Source organism: Nerophis ophidion, linkage group LG02, assembly GCF_033978795.1.
Source record: "Nerophis ophidion isolate RoL-2023_Sa linkage group LG02, RoL_Noph_v1.0, whole genome shotgun sequence".
Classification (NCBI taxonomy): Eukaryota; Metazoa; Chordata; class Actinopteri; order Syngnathiformes; family Syngnathidae; genus Nerophis; species Nerophis ophidion.
In genome coordinates this window covers 55,721,734-55,737,002 of record NC_084612.1, presented here as the reverse complement: position 1 = coordinate 55,737,002, position 15,269 = coordinate 55,721,734, and the positions used below count along the sequence as shown (strand labels likewise).

General features: G+C 41.8%; 1 protein-coding gene across 1 annotated transcript in view; it reads right to left on the bottom strand.

Moving 5' to 3' along the window:
• Positions 1-14,590: 14,590 nt before the first annotated feature.
• shmt2 (serine hydroxymethyltransferase 2 (mitochondrial)) overlaps positions 14,591-15,269 on the bottom strand; it is a 78,556-nt gene continuing 77,877 nt past the window's right edge. Inside the window, exon 12 of the mRNA XM_061886865.1 lies at positions 14,591-15,248. Within this exon, the coding sequence (XP_061742849.1) occupies positions 15,121-15,248 (128 nt within the window). The 3' untranslated portion in view covers positions 14,591-15,120. The remainder of the gene's footprint in view (positions 15,249-15,269) is intronic.

The following is a 15,269-nucleotide window of genomic DNA, read 5'->3' as shown; positions in this document are numbered from 1 at the left end:
ACTGCTTTCTTCTTTGTAGTCTCCATTATTAATTGAACAAATTGCAAAATATTCAGCAACACATATGTCCAGAATACTGTGTAATTATGCGATTAAAGCAGACAGGTTATAACTGTGATCGGGCTGGAACAAAATGTCCGTTACAATCCGAGACGACACGCACACGCGTCATCATACCAACGTTTTCAACAGGATACTTTGCGCGAAATTTAAAATTGCAATTTAGTAAACTAAATTGCAATTTAGTTTACTAAACATTGCAACACATTGGCATGTGTTGCAATGTTAAGATTTCATCATTGATATATAAACTATCAGACTGTGTGGTCGGTAGTAGTGGGTTTCAGTAGGCCTTTAAAGACTCCCTTGCTTCAAGACCTCCACCATTGTCCCTGTCCCCGAGAAAGAGGTCCAGGCCGGTGGAGATCACCGCCCCCCTCCTTGACCCACTGCAGTTCGCCTACAGAGCCAACTGGTCTGTGGATGACGCAGTGAACCCGGATCCCCACTTCATCCTGGAGCATCTGTACACAAACTGCTGCACCTCCAGTCACCAGTCCGTAAAGCTGCTCATCGGGCTCATCTCGGATGGCGACGAGTCCGCCTACAGGTGAGAGGTGGACCGGCTGGCGTCCTGGTACAGCCTCCACAACCTGGAGCTGAACGCCCAGAAAACAGTGGAGATGATCATGGACTTCAGTAAAATCACAACCCCACCTTCCCCCCTCACCCTGATTGGCTCTCCCACCCCCGTCTCCATTGTGGACTTCTTCCTTTCCTTGAGCACCACCATCACCCAGGACCTCAAGTGGGAGCCGACCACAAGGAGGCCCAGCAGATGATGTACATCCTGGGGCATTAAGGTGCCGACCGATATGGTGGTGCAGTTCTACTCAGCAATCATCGAGTCCATCCTCACATCCTCCATCACCGTGTGGTTCCCCGGCGCCACAGTCCAAGATAAGCATCGACTGCAGTACATCGTACGTGCTGCTGAGAAAGTGATTGGCTGCAAGCTCCCATCCCTCCAGGACCTGTTCTCCGCTAGGACCAAGAGGCATGTGGGTCGGATGAAAGCTGACTCCTCTCACCCTGGACACAAACTATTGTCACCTCCCCCCTCAGGAAGGGGATTACGGTCCATACAGACCCACACCTCCCGTCGACCACAAGAAGGCCCAGCAGAGGATGTACTTCCTGGGGCAGCTGAGGAAACTTAAGGTGCCGACCGATATGCTGGTGCAGTTTTACTCAGCCATCATCGAGTCCATCCTCACCTCCTCCATCACCGTGTGGTTCCCCGGCGCCACAGTCCAAGATAAGCATCAACTGCAGTGCATCGTACGTGCTGCTGAGAAAGTGATTGGCTGCAAGCTTCCATCCCTCCAGGACCTGTTCTCCGCAAAGACCAAGAGGCGTGTGGGTCGGATGAAAGCTGACTCTTCTCACCCTGGACACAAACTATTCTCCCTTCCCCCCTCAAGAAGGGGATCACGGTCCATCCAGACCGACACCTACCACCACCTGAACAGTTCTTTCCCCTATGCCATCAGGCACATGAACAATATCAAGATCTCATAGCTCAGTTACGGCTCTTTTTTTGTTTTATGTTTTACGATTGCACAGAGAAAAATTCCTAGTAGTGGTAGTGGTAGTAAAAACTATTCTGATTCTGATTCTTAGTTCTGTTTCAGCGCCCGTGGGTTTGTGTTTCTTGGTTGCCATGGGTGCTGATTATTTTCACCTGCCTCTGATTAGTTTTTGGGTTGCTCACCTGCTCCCGGGCACTAATCAGAGAGCTATTTATCCCTGCCTTTCGCCACACTCGGTCTGGCTGTTTTGTTTGTGTAACGCGACATTCACGTTGGCAAACCCTAGCGTCTTGTTCCTGTTCTAAGCTTTTTCTTTAGCTTTACCATAGCTTCCTGTGCTATCGGCATGCTTGTTCCTTTTTTTGGATTTTTGCCTGATTTAATAATTAGAATAAATCATTTGTCTTACCTGCACACTGCTTCCGGATGTCCCTTTGCATCTCGGGGACACTACCTGTGCATAACCATGTGACTCTAACATACCATGAAGTCTGCCATGATTAGTAGTGGTTTTGTTGTTGTTTTTGAAAGGAAACGCAAACGCTGTGACACGTCTGTGACGTTAATTTATATTACATGTTATTAAGAATGTGTCTTTTACTTATGTCCTGACAGGGTGTATGGAAAACCATGATGGAGGTTTCTGGATGTGTTTTAGAGCAATGGTCCCCAACCACTAGCGGGCCGCAGAATAATTTCTTATAAAAAAAAAAAAATAATAAAAGTTTATTTTTATTTTTATTAAATCAACATAAAAAAACACAATATACACTTACAATTAGTGCACCAACGACAAAAACCTCAAATTTTCATGAAGAAAATGTCCCTTTTTCATGACAAATAAAAATACAAAAAAAATACAAAAAATAAAAAATAAAAGGATCCCCCCCCCCCCCCCCCCCCCCCCCCCCTAGCCGCGGGACAAATTATTAAGCGTTGACCGGTCCGCGGATACAAAAAGCTTGGGGACCACTGGTGTAAAGTACGTCACCACCGGACTCTAGAGCGGTGGAGACGCCCTCTCTGGAGTGAAGTGAAGTGAATTATATTTATATAGCGCTTTTGTCTAGTGACTCAAAGCGCTTTTACATAGTGAAAATCAATATCTATGTTATATTTAAACCAGTGTGGGTGGCACTGGAGTAAACTGTCTTGCCCAAGGACAAAACGGCAGTGACTAGGTTTTGCAGAAGTGGGGACAAACCTGGAACCCTCAAGTTGCTGGCACGGCCACTCTACCAACCAAGCTATACCCCGTGATGAATCGTGCTTTTCCATCTGGCAATCAGATGAACCAGTCTGGGTTTGGAGGTTGCCAGAAGAACGGTACATTTCAGACTGCATTGTGTGAAATTTGGGGGAGGAGGAAATGGATACATGGATGATACAGCAGAGGATTGAGAGAATGTAATGTGGTCAGAAGAAACCAAAATAGAACTTTTTGGTATAAACTCAACTCGTCGTGTTTGGAGGAAGAAGAATACTGAGTTGCATCCCAAGAACACCATACCTACTGTCAAGCACGGGGGTGGAAACATCATGCTTTGGGGCTGTTTTTCTGCTAAGGGGACAGGACGATTGATCTGTGTTAATTAAAGAATGAATGGGGCCATGTATCGTGAGATTTTGAGCCAAAACCTCCTTCCATCAGTGAGAGCTTTGAATGGTTGACCAAATATTTATTTACCAACATAATTTACAAATAAATTCTTTAAAATTCCTACAATGTGAATTCCTGGATTTTTTTTTCACATTCTGTCCCTCACAGTTGAAGTGTACCTATGATGAAAATTACAGACTTCTGTCATCATTTTAAGTGGGAGAACTTGCACAATCGGTGGCTGACTAAATACTTTTTTGCCCCACTGTAGCTCTTGTCTCAAAGTAGGTGTCACCACCTGTCACATCACACCCTGACTTATTTGGACTTTTTTTTTTCTGTTTTCCTGTGTGTAGTGTTTTACTCCTTGTCTTGCGGTCCTATTTTGGTGTTGACTGTCATGTCATGTACGGATGTACTTTGTTGACGGCGTCTGCTGCTCCACACGCTGTAAGTCTTTGCTGTCGTCCAGCATTCTGTCTTTGTTTAATTTGCAGCCAGTTCAGTTTTAGCTATGTTTAGCATAGCCATCCCTAATCTTCAATGCCTTTTTATAATGTTTGGTTTAAGCCTTTACCTACACACTGCCTCCCACATATTGTGATCACGATAAACCACGTTTTCGACATCGACAAAGCAATTAGCTACCTGCTGCCACCTACTGATATGGAAGAGTATTACATGGTTATTCTGCCGAGCTCGAGACAGCACCGACACTCAACAACAACACATCATTTGCAGACTCTAATTACAGGCTTGCAAAAAAATATTTTAACCCAATTAGGTGCAGTTACATAATCTCCCTCGGCACACCAGACTGTATCTCACGGCACACTGTGCCGCGGCACAATGGTTGAAAAACACTGACTTAATGTTACCAGGACTGGTTGTACCAGGTACCACCTGTGAGCAGATAATCATGTATCATCTCATTCTTTTTTTAGACGTATCAGGTTGACGAAACACCATTCTTCACTCACTCTTTTAATAAGAGACGAGGCAAATAATAATCCAGATCCAAAGTTACTGGCACGATTTAAACTCCACACAAAAACGCCCAGACTGAGAGATTTGAACCCTCACCCATCTGATTGAGGCCACCATGCTCGATTGTTATTCCCCAAACACTAAGTTGATACACACAGTCATTGATTGTGATCAGGTAGTATGGGACCCAAAGGTGAATTACGGACTTATTTTGGCCCGGTCGTAGTTTACGATTCTGTGGGGTGGTGTGGCTCAGAGGGTAAAGCGGCCTCTGGTATATACACCATATTGCCAAAACAATTTGGCCACCTGCTTTGACTCTCATATGAATTTGAAGTGCCATCCCATTCCTTACCCATAGGGTTCAATATGATGCGGGTCCGCCTTTTGCAGCAATTACACCTTCAACTCTTCTGGCAAGGCTGTCCACAAGGTTGCGGAGTGCGTTTATAGGAATTTTCCACCATTCTTCCAAGAGCGCATTGGTGAGTTCACACTGATGTTGGTCAAGAAGGCCTCTGTTCTGATACATCCCCAAAGGTGTTCAATCAGGTTCAGGTTAGGACTCTGTGCAGGCCAGTCAAGTTCATCCCCACCAGACTCTGTCATCCATGTCTTTATGGACCTTGCTTTGTGCACTGGTGCGCAGTCATGTTGGAAGAGGAAGGGGCCCCTTCCAAACTGTTCCCACAAGGTTGGGAGCATGGAATTTTCCAACATGTTTTGGTATCCTGGAGCATTCAAAGTTCCTTTCACTGGAACTAAGGGGCCAAGCCCAATTCCTGAAAAACAACCCCACACCATAATTCCTCCTCCAACAAATTTCACACTCGGCACAATGCAGTCTGAAATGTACTATTCTCCTGGCAAACGCTAAACCCAGACTGGTCCTTCACATTGCCAGATGGAAAAGCGGGATTCATCACTCCAGAGAAGGCGTATCCACTGCTCCAGTCCAGAGGCAATGTGCTTTACACCACTGCATCCCACGCTTTACTTTGGACTTGGTGATGTATGGCTTAGCTGCAGCTGCGCGACCATGGAAACCCATTCCATGAAGCTCTCTGCGTACTGTACGTGGGCTAATTGGAAGGTCACATGAAGTTTGGAGCTCTGTAGCAACTGACTGTGCAGAAAGTCTTTGCACTATGTGCTACAGCATCTGTTGACCCCTCTCTGTCAGTTTACGTGGCCTACCCCTTGGTGGCTGAGTTGCTGTTGTTCCCAAACGCTTCCATTTTCTCATAATAAAGCTGACAGTTGACTTTGGGAATATTTAGGAGCGGGGGACATTTCAGGACTGGATTTTTTGCACAGGTGGCATCCTATGACAGTTCCACGCTGGAAATTACTGAGAGCGGCACATTCTTTCACAAATGTTTGATTTTATACACCTGTAGCCGAGCCAAGTGATTAGGACACCTGATTCTCATCATTTGAGAGCATTATGAGAAATAACACTTTACACGTGTTTAATCCAATATTCTAGACATAATTAACAAAATAATGACATAGAGTCTGATATATTGAGATTCTACTAACAGTGCGTGCAAACTAAAAAAAAGTGTGTGTACATTTAGTGGTTGTGTTGAGTGTGATCTACCAAGACTGCATGTACAACAGGTGGTGCAGACCGCCGTGTTTAAACTAGTTTTGCATACATTTTTTGGGGCGTACTCCTGGTTGTAACCATGGAAACACTCCACATTCATGTGGTTGTGCTCTCCAACCTGTGTGCGATGTTGTTGAACCGGCAGCATCCATAATCCAACAAATATTCCGCCATACTGGTCATCGCACTGCAGCACATTCATGGGTCTGGAAAGATCCATGGGGAAGAAAATGCATAATGAAGAACATATTTTCATATAAGTCAGGGGTCGGCAACTTTTACCACTCAAAGAGCCATTTTGACCCGTTTCGCAAAATAAAGAAAACTATGGGCGCCACAAGACTCTTTTGAAATTTAAAATGAAATAACACAGCGTACAAAGTTTTCTTTTGCTTTGTGCTATGTATTAACCTGGGGTCTCAGATACAGGGCCCGCACCTTAAAGGCCCACTGAAATGAGATGTTCTTATTTAAACGGGGATAGCAGGTCCATTCTATGTGTCATACTTGATCATTTCGCGATATTGCCATATTTTTGCTGAAAGGATTTAGTAGAGAACATTGACGATAAAGTTTGCAACTTTTGGTCGCTAATAAAAAAGCCTTGCCTTTACCGGAAGTCGCAGACGATGACGTCACCCGTGTGATAGCTCCTCACATATTCACATTGTTTTTAATGGGAGCCTCCAACAAAAACGACAATTTCCCCATTAATTTGAGCGAGGATGAAAGATTTGTGGCTGAGGATATTGATAGCGAAGGACTAGAAAAAAGGAAAATAAAGTTAAAAAAAAAAAGGCGATTGCATTGTGAGCGATTCAGATTTTTTAGACACATTTACTAGGATAATTCTGGGAAATCCCTTATCTTTCTATTGTGTCGCTAGTGTTTTAGTGAGTTTAACAGTACCTGATAGTCGGAGCGGTGTGTCCACGGGTGTCTTGACGCCAGTCTCTGAGGGAATTAGTCATGGCAGCAGCAGCACGACAGAAGTTCCGCTGATCTCCAGTAAGAGGCGACTTTTTACCACAATTTTCTCACCGAAACCTGCCCGTTGACAAGTGGTTGGGAACCATGTTCGCTTGACCGCTCTGATCCATAGTAAAGCTTCACCTCCGGGAATTTTAAACAAGGAATCACCGTGTGTTTGTGTGGCTAAAGGCTAAAGCTTCCCACCTCCATCTTTCTACTTTGACTCCATTATTAATTGAACAAATTGCAAAAGATTCGGGAACACAGATGTTCAGAATACTGTATAATTGCGCGATGAAAAGAGACGACTTTTAGCCGCTAGTGGTGCTGCGCTAATATGTCCCCTCCAACTCGAGACATCACGCGCACGGGTCATCATTCCGCGACATTTTCAACAAGACAGTCCGCGGAAAATTTGAAATTGCAATTTAGTAAACTAAAAAGGCCGTATTGGCATGTGTTGCAATGTTAATATTTCATCATTGATATATAAACTATCAGACTGTGTGGTCGGTAGTAGTGGGTTTCAGTAGGCCTTTAATACAATAATATTAGTGCGGGCCCGCAAGTTTTTTTTTAATGCTGCTTGACAACATCACATTTGCCAACCGTCTCAATTTTTCCGGGAGACAACAGAGTTTCAGAGCTATCATTCTCTCGACTGTCTGCTGGTTTTCACCTAAACAACAATAATAAGGGCGTGCTATGATGTCAATGCGATAAGCGCCCTCTACAACTGTAACAAACAGCTTTCAAGTCCATTGACATGTTCTATGAGGCTTCTACAGACACACATAAGCGACTGCAAGGCATACTTGCTCAACAGCCATACATGTTACACTGAGGGTTGTGATATAAACAACTTTAGCACTCTTACTAATATGCGCCACACTGTGAAACCACATCCAACAAGAATGACAAACACATTTCGGGAGAACATCCGCACTGCAACGCAACATAAACACAACAGAACAAATACCCAGAATCCCATGTATCCCGAACTCTTCCGGGCTACATTATACACCCCCGCTACCATCAAACCCCGCCCCCCTCCCAACACCTCTCATCTCAACCGACGCACGGAGAGGGCGGGGATGGTAGTGGGGGTGTATAATGTAGACCGGAAGAGTTTTTTTTTCTTCTTTCTCATAAAAAAGGGAGGTTTTTGGGGTTGGTGCAATGATTGTAAGTGTATCTTGTGTTTTTTATGTTGATTTAATAAAACAAAAGAAAACAATTAAATATTCAAAAAAAATGTTTTAATTGATAAACATTTCTTCTGCGGCCCGGTGGTTGGGGACCACTGTTCTACATAACATGTAAGGGTGGTTCTTCGCTGCACCCTTTTGTGGGCGGTCATGTTTACATGCCTCCACTTCCCAGCCATCTTTGTAGTCGTTTTAGCGCTTCCATAACGAGTCTACTGACAGATATGAGTTCAAACTATACACTACTTTGTATTAGAAGTGGCAACAGTGGAGGATGCATGTGCATGTACGAGCCAGTCTTTCCTACAACCAGAGGATAGAGAAATTGACAGTGGCGTACTACAAAACCCCAAATCAGTGAAGTAGTCACGTTGTGTAACTGGTACATAAAAACAGAATACAGTGATTTGCAAATCCTTTTCAACCCTATATTCAGTTGAATAGAATGCAAAGACAAGATACTTAATGTTCACACTGGAAAACTTTGTTGTTTTTTTGCAAATATTAGCTATTTTGGAATTTGATGCCTGCCACATGTTTCAAAAAAGCTGCCACAAGTGGCAAAAAAGACTGAGAAAGTTGAGGAATGCTCATTAAAGATTTATTTGGGAACATCCCACAGGTGGACAGGCTAATTGGGAACAGGTGGGTGCCATGATTGGGTATACTGTAAAAGCAGCTTCCATTAAATGCTCAGTCATTCACAAACAAGGACAGGGCGAGGGTCACCACGTAGTCAACAAATGTGTGAGCAAATTGTTTAAGAACAACATTTCTCAACCAGCTATTGCAAGGAATTTAGGGATTTCACTTCAATGCACCGTAATATCATCAAAAGGTTCAGAGAATCTGGAGAAATCACTGCCGGTAAGCCATGATATTACGCACCTTGGATCCCTCAGGCGATACTGCGTAAAAAAGTGAAATCAGTGTGTAAAGGATATCACCACATGGGCTCAGGAACCCTTCAGAAAACCACTGTCAGTAACTACAGTTGGTCGCTACATCTGTAAGTGCAAGGTAAATATCTATATGCAAAGCGAAAACCATTTATCAACAACACTCAGGAACGCCGCTGTCTTCGCTGGGCCCGAGCTCATCTAAGATGGACTGATGCAAAGGGGGAAAGTGCTCTGTGGTCTGACGAGTCCACATGTCAAATTGTATTCGGAAACTGTGGACGTCGTGTCCTCTGGAACAAAGAAGAAAATAACCATCCAGATTGTTCTAGGCGCAAAGTTGAAAAGCCAGCATCTGTGATGGTATGGGGGTGTATTAGTGCCCAAGGCATGGGTAACTTACACATCTGTGAAGGCACCATTAATGCTGAAAGGTACATACATGTTTTGGAGCAACATATGTTGCCGTCCAAGCAACGTAATCATGGATACCCCTGCTTATTTCAGCAAGACAAAGCCAACCATGTGTTCCAACAGCGTGCCTTCATTGTGAAATAGTGTGGGTACTAGACTGGCCTGCAGTCCAGACCTGTCATATCAATTTCTTCCACACACTTGTTATTTCATATGTTAACCAGACGGGGACAACCTCAAATTGTTACACACAACTACCCTATTTAATATGTTGACCAGAGGGGGAGCACTTCTAAAAGCGTCACACAGCCAATTTGAAAAATCCCTCCTTTTTGGATACCACCCAAATTGTGATCAATTTCACCAGCAGGGTGCAAATGACACATTCTCTATTAGATGCGATGGTTTTCCCGTATTGGGACCATGATTTTGTTCACCACTCCTCATATGGAAGGTGCTTTTCCTTGTTGGTGTCTCAAGAAGGGTAAAAATACAAGAACACACACACACACACACACACACACACACACACACACACACACACACACACACACACACACACACACTCACTCACTCACACTCACTCACACACACACACACTGCTCTCATGAAAGGTCTCAACTGCAGACGCATATATTTGATTTGGGTCTTTTTCAGTAATGCATTAATTATTTTTTCTAGTAATTGATTATATTTAAATGAATAATGCCATATAATAAACTGTATTTATATTATTCACATGAGAATAATGCTGTATTATACTCTCTATTTATATTATTCACATGTGAATATTGCCGTAAAATAGACTGTATTTATATTATTCACATGAGAATAATGCTGTATTATACTCTCTATTTATATTATTCACATGTGAATATTGCCGTAAAATAGACTGTATTTATATTACTCACATGAGAATAATGCTGTATTATACTCTCTATGTATATTATTCACATGTGAATAATGTTTTATAATAGACTGTTCATTCATCCATTTTCTACCGCTTGTCCCATTTGTATTATTCACATGTGAATAAAATGCTGTATAATAGACTCTATTTATATTATTTACATGTGAATAATGCTGTATAATAGACTGTATTTAAAATATTCACATGTGAATAATGCTGTATAATAGAGTGTATATCATTCACATGTAAAAATACCTTATTTATTGTCTTTTGTGAGCGAACTGTGGTTCTGAATTTCCCCCATAGATCAATAAAGTACTCTCTATTGTATTCTATTCTATTCTATTATTTCATTAAAGAGTCATTAATACAGTAATTCCATTACTTTTTTTTTCCGGACCAAAGAGGAAAATAACCATCAGGATTTTTCTAGATGCAAAGTTGAAAAGCCAGCATCTGTGATGGTATGGGGGTGTATTAGTGCCCAAGGCATGGGTAACTTACACATCTGTAAAAGCACAATTAATGCTGAAAGGTACATACAGGTTTTGGAACAACATATGTTGTCATCCAAGCAACGCTATCATGGACGCCCCTGCTTATTTCAGCAAGACAATGCCAAGCCACGTGTTATAACAGTGTGGTTTCGTAGTAAAAGAGTGCGGGTACTAGACTGGCTTGCCTGTAGTCCAGACCTGTCTCCCATTGAAAATGTGTGGAACATTATGAAGCCTTAAATACCACAACGAAGACCCCGGACCGTTGGACAACTTAAGCTGTACATAAAACATGAATGGTAAAGATTTCCACCTGAAAAGCTTCAAAAATGTGTCTCCTCAGTTCCCAAAGTTTATTGAGTGTCGTCAAAAAAAAAGGTGATGAAACACAGTGGTGAACATGCCTTTTCCCAACTACTTTGGCACATGTTGCAGCCATGAATTTCTAAGTTAATTAATATTTGAAAAAAAAATAGAGTTTATGAGTTTGAACATCAAATATCTTGTCTTTGTAGTGCATTCAAGTGAATATGGGTTGAAAACGATTTGCAAATCATTGTATTCTGTTTATATTTATATCTAACACAATTTCCCAACTCATATGGAAACGGGGTTTGTATTTCGGAATTACCAAACAACAACATGTCTTCCCATAAACACAATTGGGGAAACAATGGTAAACTGTGGTGTGAGCAACAGGTGCACGGCGACAATGAAAATCCTCCCGGGACTCTCCAAGGTGTCACATGACAGGAAGAAATCGTCTCTTATTAGCAGCTCTCGTGAAAGTGACAGCTCATTGAAAGCCAACGTTCGGATGGTCGTGAAGCTTCTGACATCTGAAACATGACGGTTATTACACGACGATTATTAGTAGGTCTCCATGACTCCCACACCGCTCTACATTTCAACATTTGACACCCGTGTCAACTTGTCCGGGCTTTAATTAAGTCCGATCTCGTACACGGGTTATTAATTGCTGACATTGTCATTATTAAACAGGCATGATTGATTGCCACATCAGCTGGGGAGGTAAGTGGAGTGTATCATCCTGTCCTCAGCAGCCGTGTGTGTTTTCTTGCAAGCGGCCTGAAGTTCCTGATATACGAGCAACATTAGGAGGCCATGTAGCAGATGGCCAATGCAGGAGACAATTATGACAATTACAGCCTGGCAGTACTTTTTCCACAGCGCCTTTTTCTGCACACAGACTCATTCGTCAAAAGTCTTTTTTTGATGCCATCTATGTAATATTATATAAGATAATATGATAATATGAAATTCATCCAAAGAGCTTTTAACTCACCTGCATATTTGTTAAAATGCTCTATGTCAGGGATGTACAATTCAAGGAATTGCCCGCCACTTCTTTTAACGTGGCCCGCGAAAGGCTTGATTTCTTACTAAATTTACAGTGGGGCAAAAAAGTATTTAGTCAGCCACCGATTGTGCAAGTTCTCCCACTTAAAATGATGACAGAGGTCTGTAATTTTCATCATAGGTACACTTCAACTGTGAGAGACAGAATGTGAAAAAAAATCCAGGAATTCACATTGTAGGAATTTTAAAGAATTTATTTGTAAATTATGGTGGAAAATAAGTATTTGGTCAACCATTCAAAGCTCTCACTGATGGAAGGAGGTTTTGACTCAAAATCTTACGATACATGGTCCCATTCATTTTTTCCTTAACACGGATCAATCGTCCTGTCCCCTTAGCAGAAAAACAGCCCCAAAGCATGATGTTGCCACCCCCATGCTTCACAGTAGGTGTGGTGTTCTTGGGATGCAACTCAGTATTCTTCTTCCCCCAAACACGACGAGTTGAGTTTATACCAAAATGGATACATGGATGATACAGCAGAGGATTGGGAGAATGTCATGTGGTCAGATGAAACCAAAATAGAACTTTTTGGTATAAACTCAACTGGTCGTGTTTGGAGGAAGAAGAATACTGAGTTGCATCCCAAGAACACCATACTTACTGTGAAGCATGGGGGTGGAAACATGCTTTGGGGCTGTTTTTCTGCTAAGGGGACAGGACGATTGATCAGTGTTAAGGAAAGAATGAATGGGGCCATGTATCGTGTATGGAATGGCCTCAATCTCGTTACCCTGTGTAATGACAATAAAGCTGATTCTGATTATTCTCAATTACTTTGTCTGTTTCAGTCACTATGTTATTTAGTCACTAGAGTAATTAAAACTTGTGTTCACATCCACAGGAACCACATGGGTTAGCCTACTCTATACAGTATTTACTACCTTACTAGTGTCCACTTCACAGCCACAGATGGTTCATCAAGTTATTGGCATGTTTTACAAATTACTTTGTCTGTTTCAGTCTGTATGTTATTTAGTCACTACAATAATTGTGTTCAACTCCACAGGAACCACATATGTTAGCCTACTCTATACAGTATTTACAACCTTACTAGTGTTCACTTCACATTATTCACACATTACTTTGTCTGTTTGAGTCACTATGTTATTTAGTCACTACAGTAATTACAACTGGTGTTTACATGGCGCAGTTGGGTGAGTGGCTGTGTCAACAACCGGAGGGTTCCTGGTTCAATCCCCTCTTTCTACCATCCTAGTCATGTCCGTTGTGTCCTTGAGCAAGACACTTGCTCCTGATGTGTGGTGGTTAGCGCCTCGCATGGCAGCTCCCGCCATCAGTGTGTGAATGTGTGTGTGAATGGGTGAATGTGGAAATAGTGTAAAAGCACTTTGAGGTTCTTAAAAAAAAAAGGTACACAAGCCCTATACAAGTATAGACCATTTTACCATCTACAGGAATGCTCACGCAAAGTCACTACAGTAACTGACATCACATGGACAAAGATAAGACTTTTTGGAGGAAAGTTTGGTGGTCAGATGAAACAAAAATTGAGCTGTTTGGTCACAATACCCAGCAATATGTTTGGAGGAGAAAAGGTGAGGCCTTTAATCCCAGGAACACCAGGCCTACCGTCCAGCATGGTGGTGGTAGTATAATGACCTGGGCCTGTTTTGCTTCCAATGGAACTGGTGCTTTACAGAGAGTAAATGGGAGAATGAAAAAGGAGGATTACCTCCAAATTCTTCAGGACAAGCTAAAATCATCAGCCCGGAGGTTGGGTCTTCCAACAGGACAATGACCCCAAACACACATCAAAAGTGGTAAAGGAATGGCTAAATCAGGTTAGAATGAAGGTTTTAGAATGGCCTTCGCAAAGTCCTGGGATTGAAGTCGAACTGCACCAACTTTGTCAAGAGGAGTGGTCAAAAATTCCAGCAGAAGCTTGTGGATGGCTACAAAAAGCGTCTTATTGCAGTGAAACTTGCCAAGGGACATGGAAGCAAAAATTAACATTGCTGTATGCTGGATGAAACAAAAATGGAAGAAGTTTGGCCACAATACCCAGCAATATGTTTGGAGGATAAAAGGTGAGGCCTTTAATCCCAGGAACACCATTCCTACTGTCGAGCATGGTGGTGGTAGTAGTAGTATGGTCTGGGATGTATTCATATGAGAGTTCATCCATTTTATTTTTTAATATCAAATGGTTGAAGTCAGCCAAATTATTTATATCGATTTTAAATAATTTAAAATTTTCAGATTTTTTTTTGCAATGACAATACAATAGTATTTAAGTATCTACATTAGCAGCAGAGGTGGTGGTGGGAGGCTGTAACAGAAAACAATTGAGAAGCACTGATTTACGGTTAAAACATCGGTACTTTTAGGGTGAAAAACTGGCAGCTCAATTGATGGAATTTTACTATTTAAAAACCGTGGTCATTTTTTTTCATTTGCTGTCAACAACTGTAAATTGTTACGTAAAATATATTGTAACTCGTACAGTGTACAATTTTGCTGGCTAACGTCCTTTGAAATCATAAGTCAAGCAGATATTTAAGTATAAACTTTTATTATGACCAAAACAATGTTGCAATATTAGATACTATTAGTTTAAAAACCGCATGCGATTTCATGCAACACATATATTTTTACTTTCAAAATGTAAAAAAAAAATACATTTAGTAAGAAAATATAAGGTATTTTATTGTTATATCAGGCCAGGTAAAATGATCTGGCGGGTGATTTACACTCTATATAATACTATGCAAGAAAAGTGTCCATAACAGCTTATTTTGCATCTCAGCTCTCATGAAACATCAAACCAAATCATGGCAATAGTTAAGGTGATTCGAAAAATTAAGACTTCTCGTGGACACAGAATCAATTCAACTCATCAATAATTGAAATGAAAGATTCTGTTAAGTAATTTTTAAAAAAAGATAGAAAAAATTGTTATTTTCTATCAAATCTGCACAATTTTATTGTTGATCCTCCACATACGAGGTCTTGTTTTTTTAAAAATTTTATTTTTCTTTTTTTTTTTCTTACAACAATAGACTATTGACAACTGCATGTTAGGACATTAATGGTCGTGGAAGCCGGGCATGGGAAATGGTCTGGCAAACATTTCCACGCGATGGCGCAGTTTGGCAATACGGGCCACCGTCTCCGAGTCCTCCAGCAGGAAGTTCTTAAAGTCTTGGAGCTTTCCTGCACAGGAACAACAATACA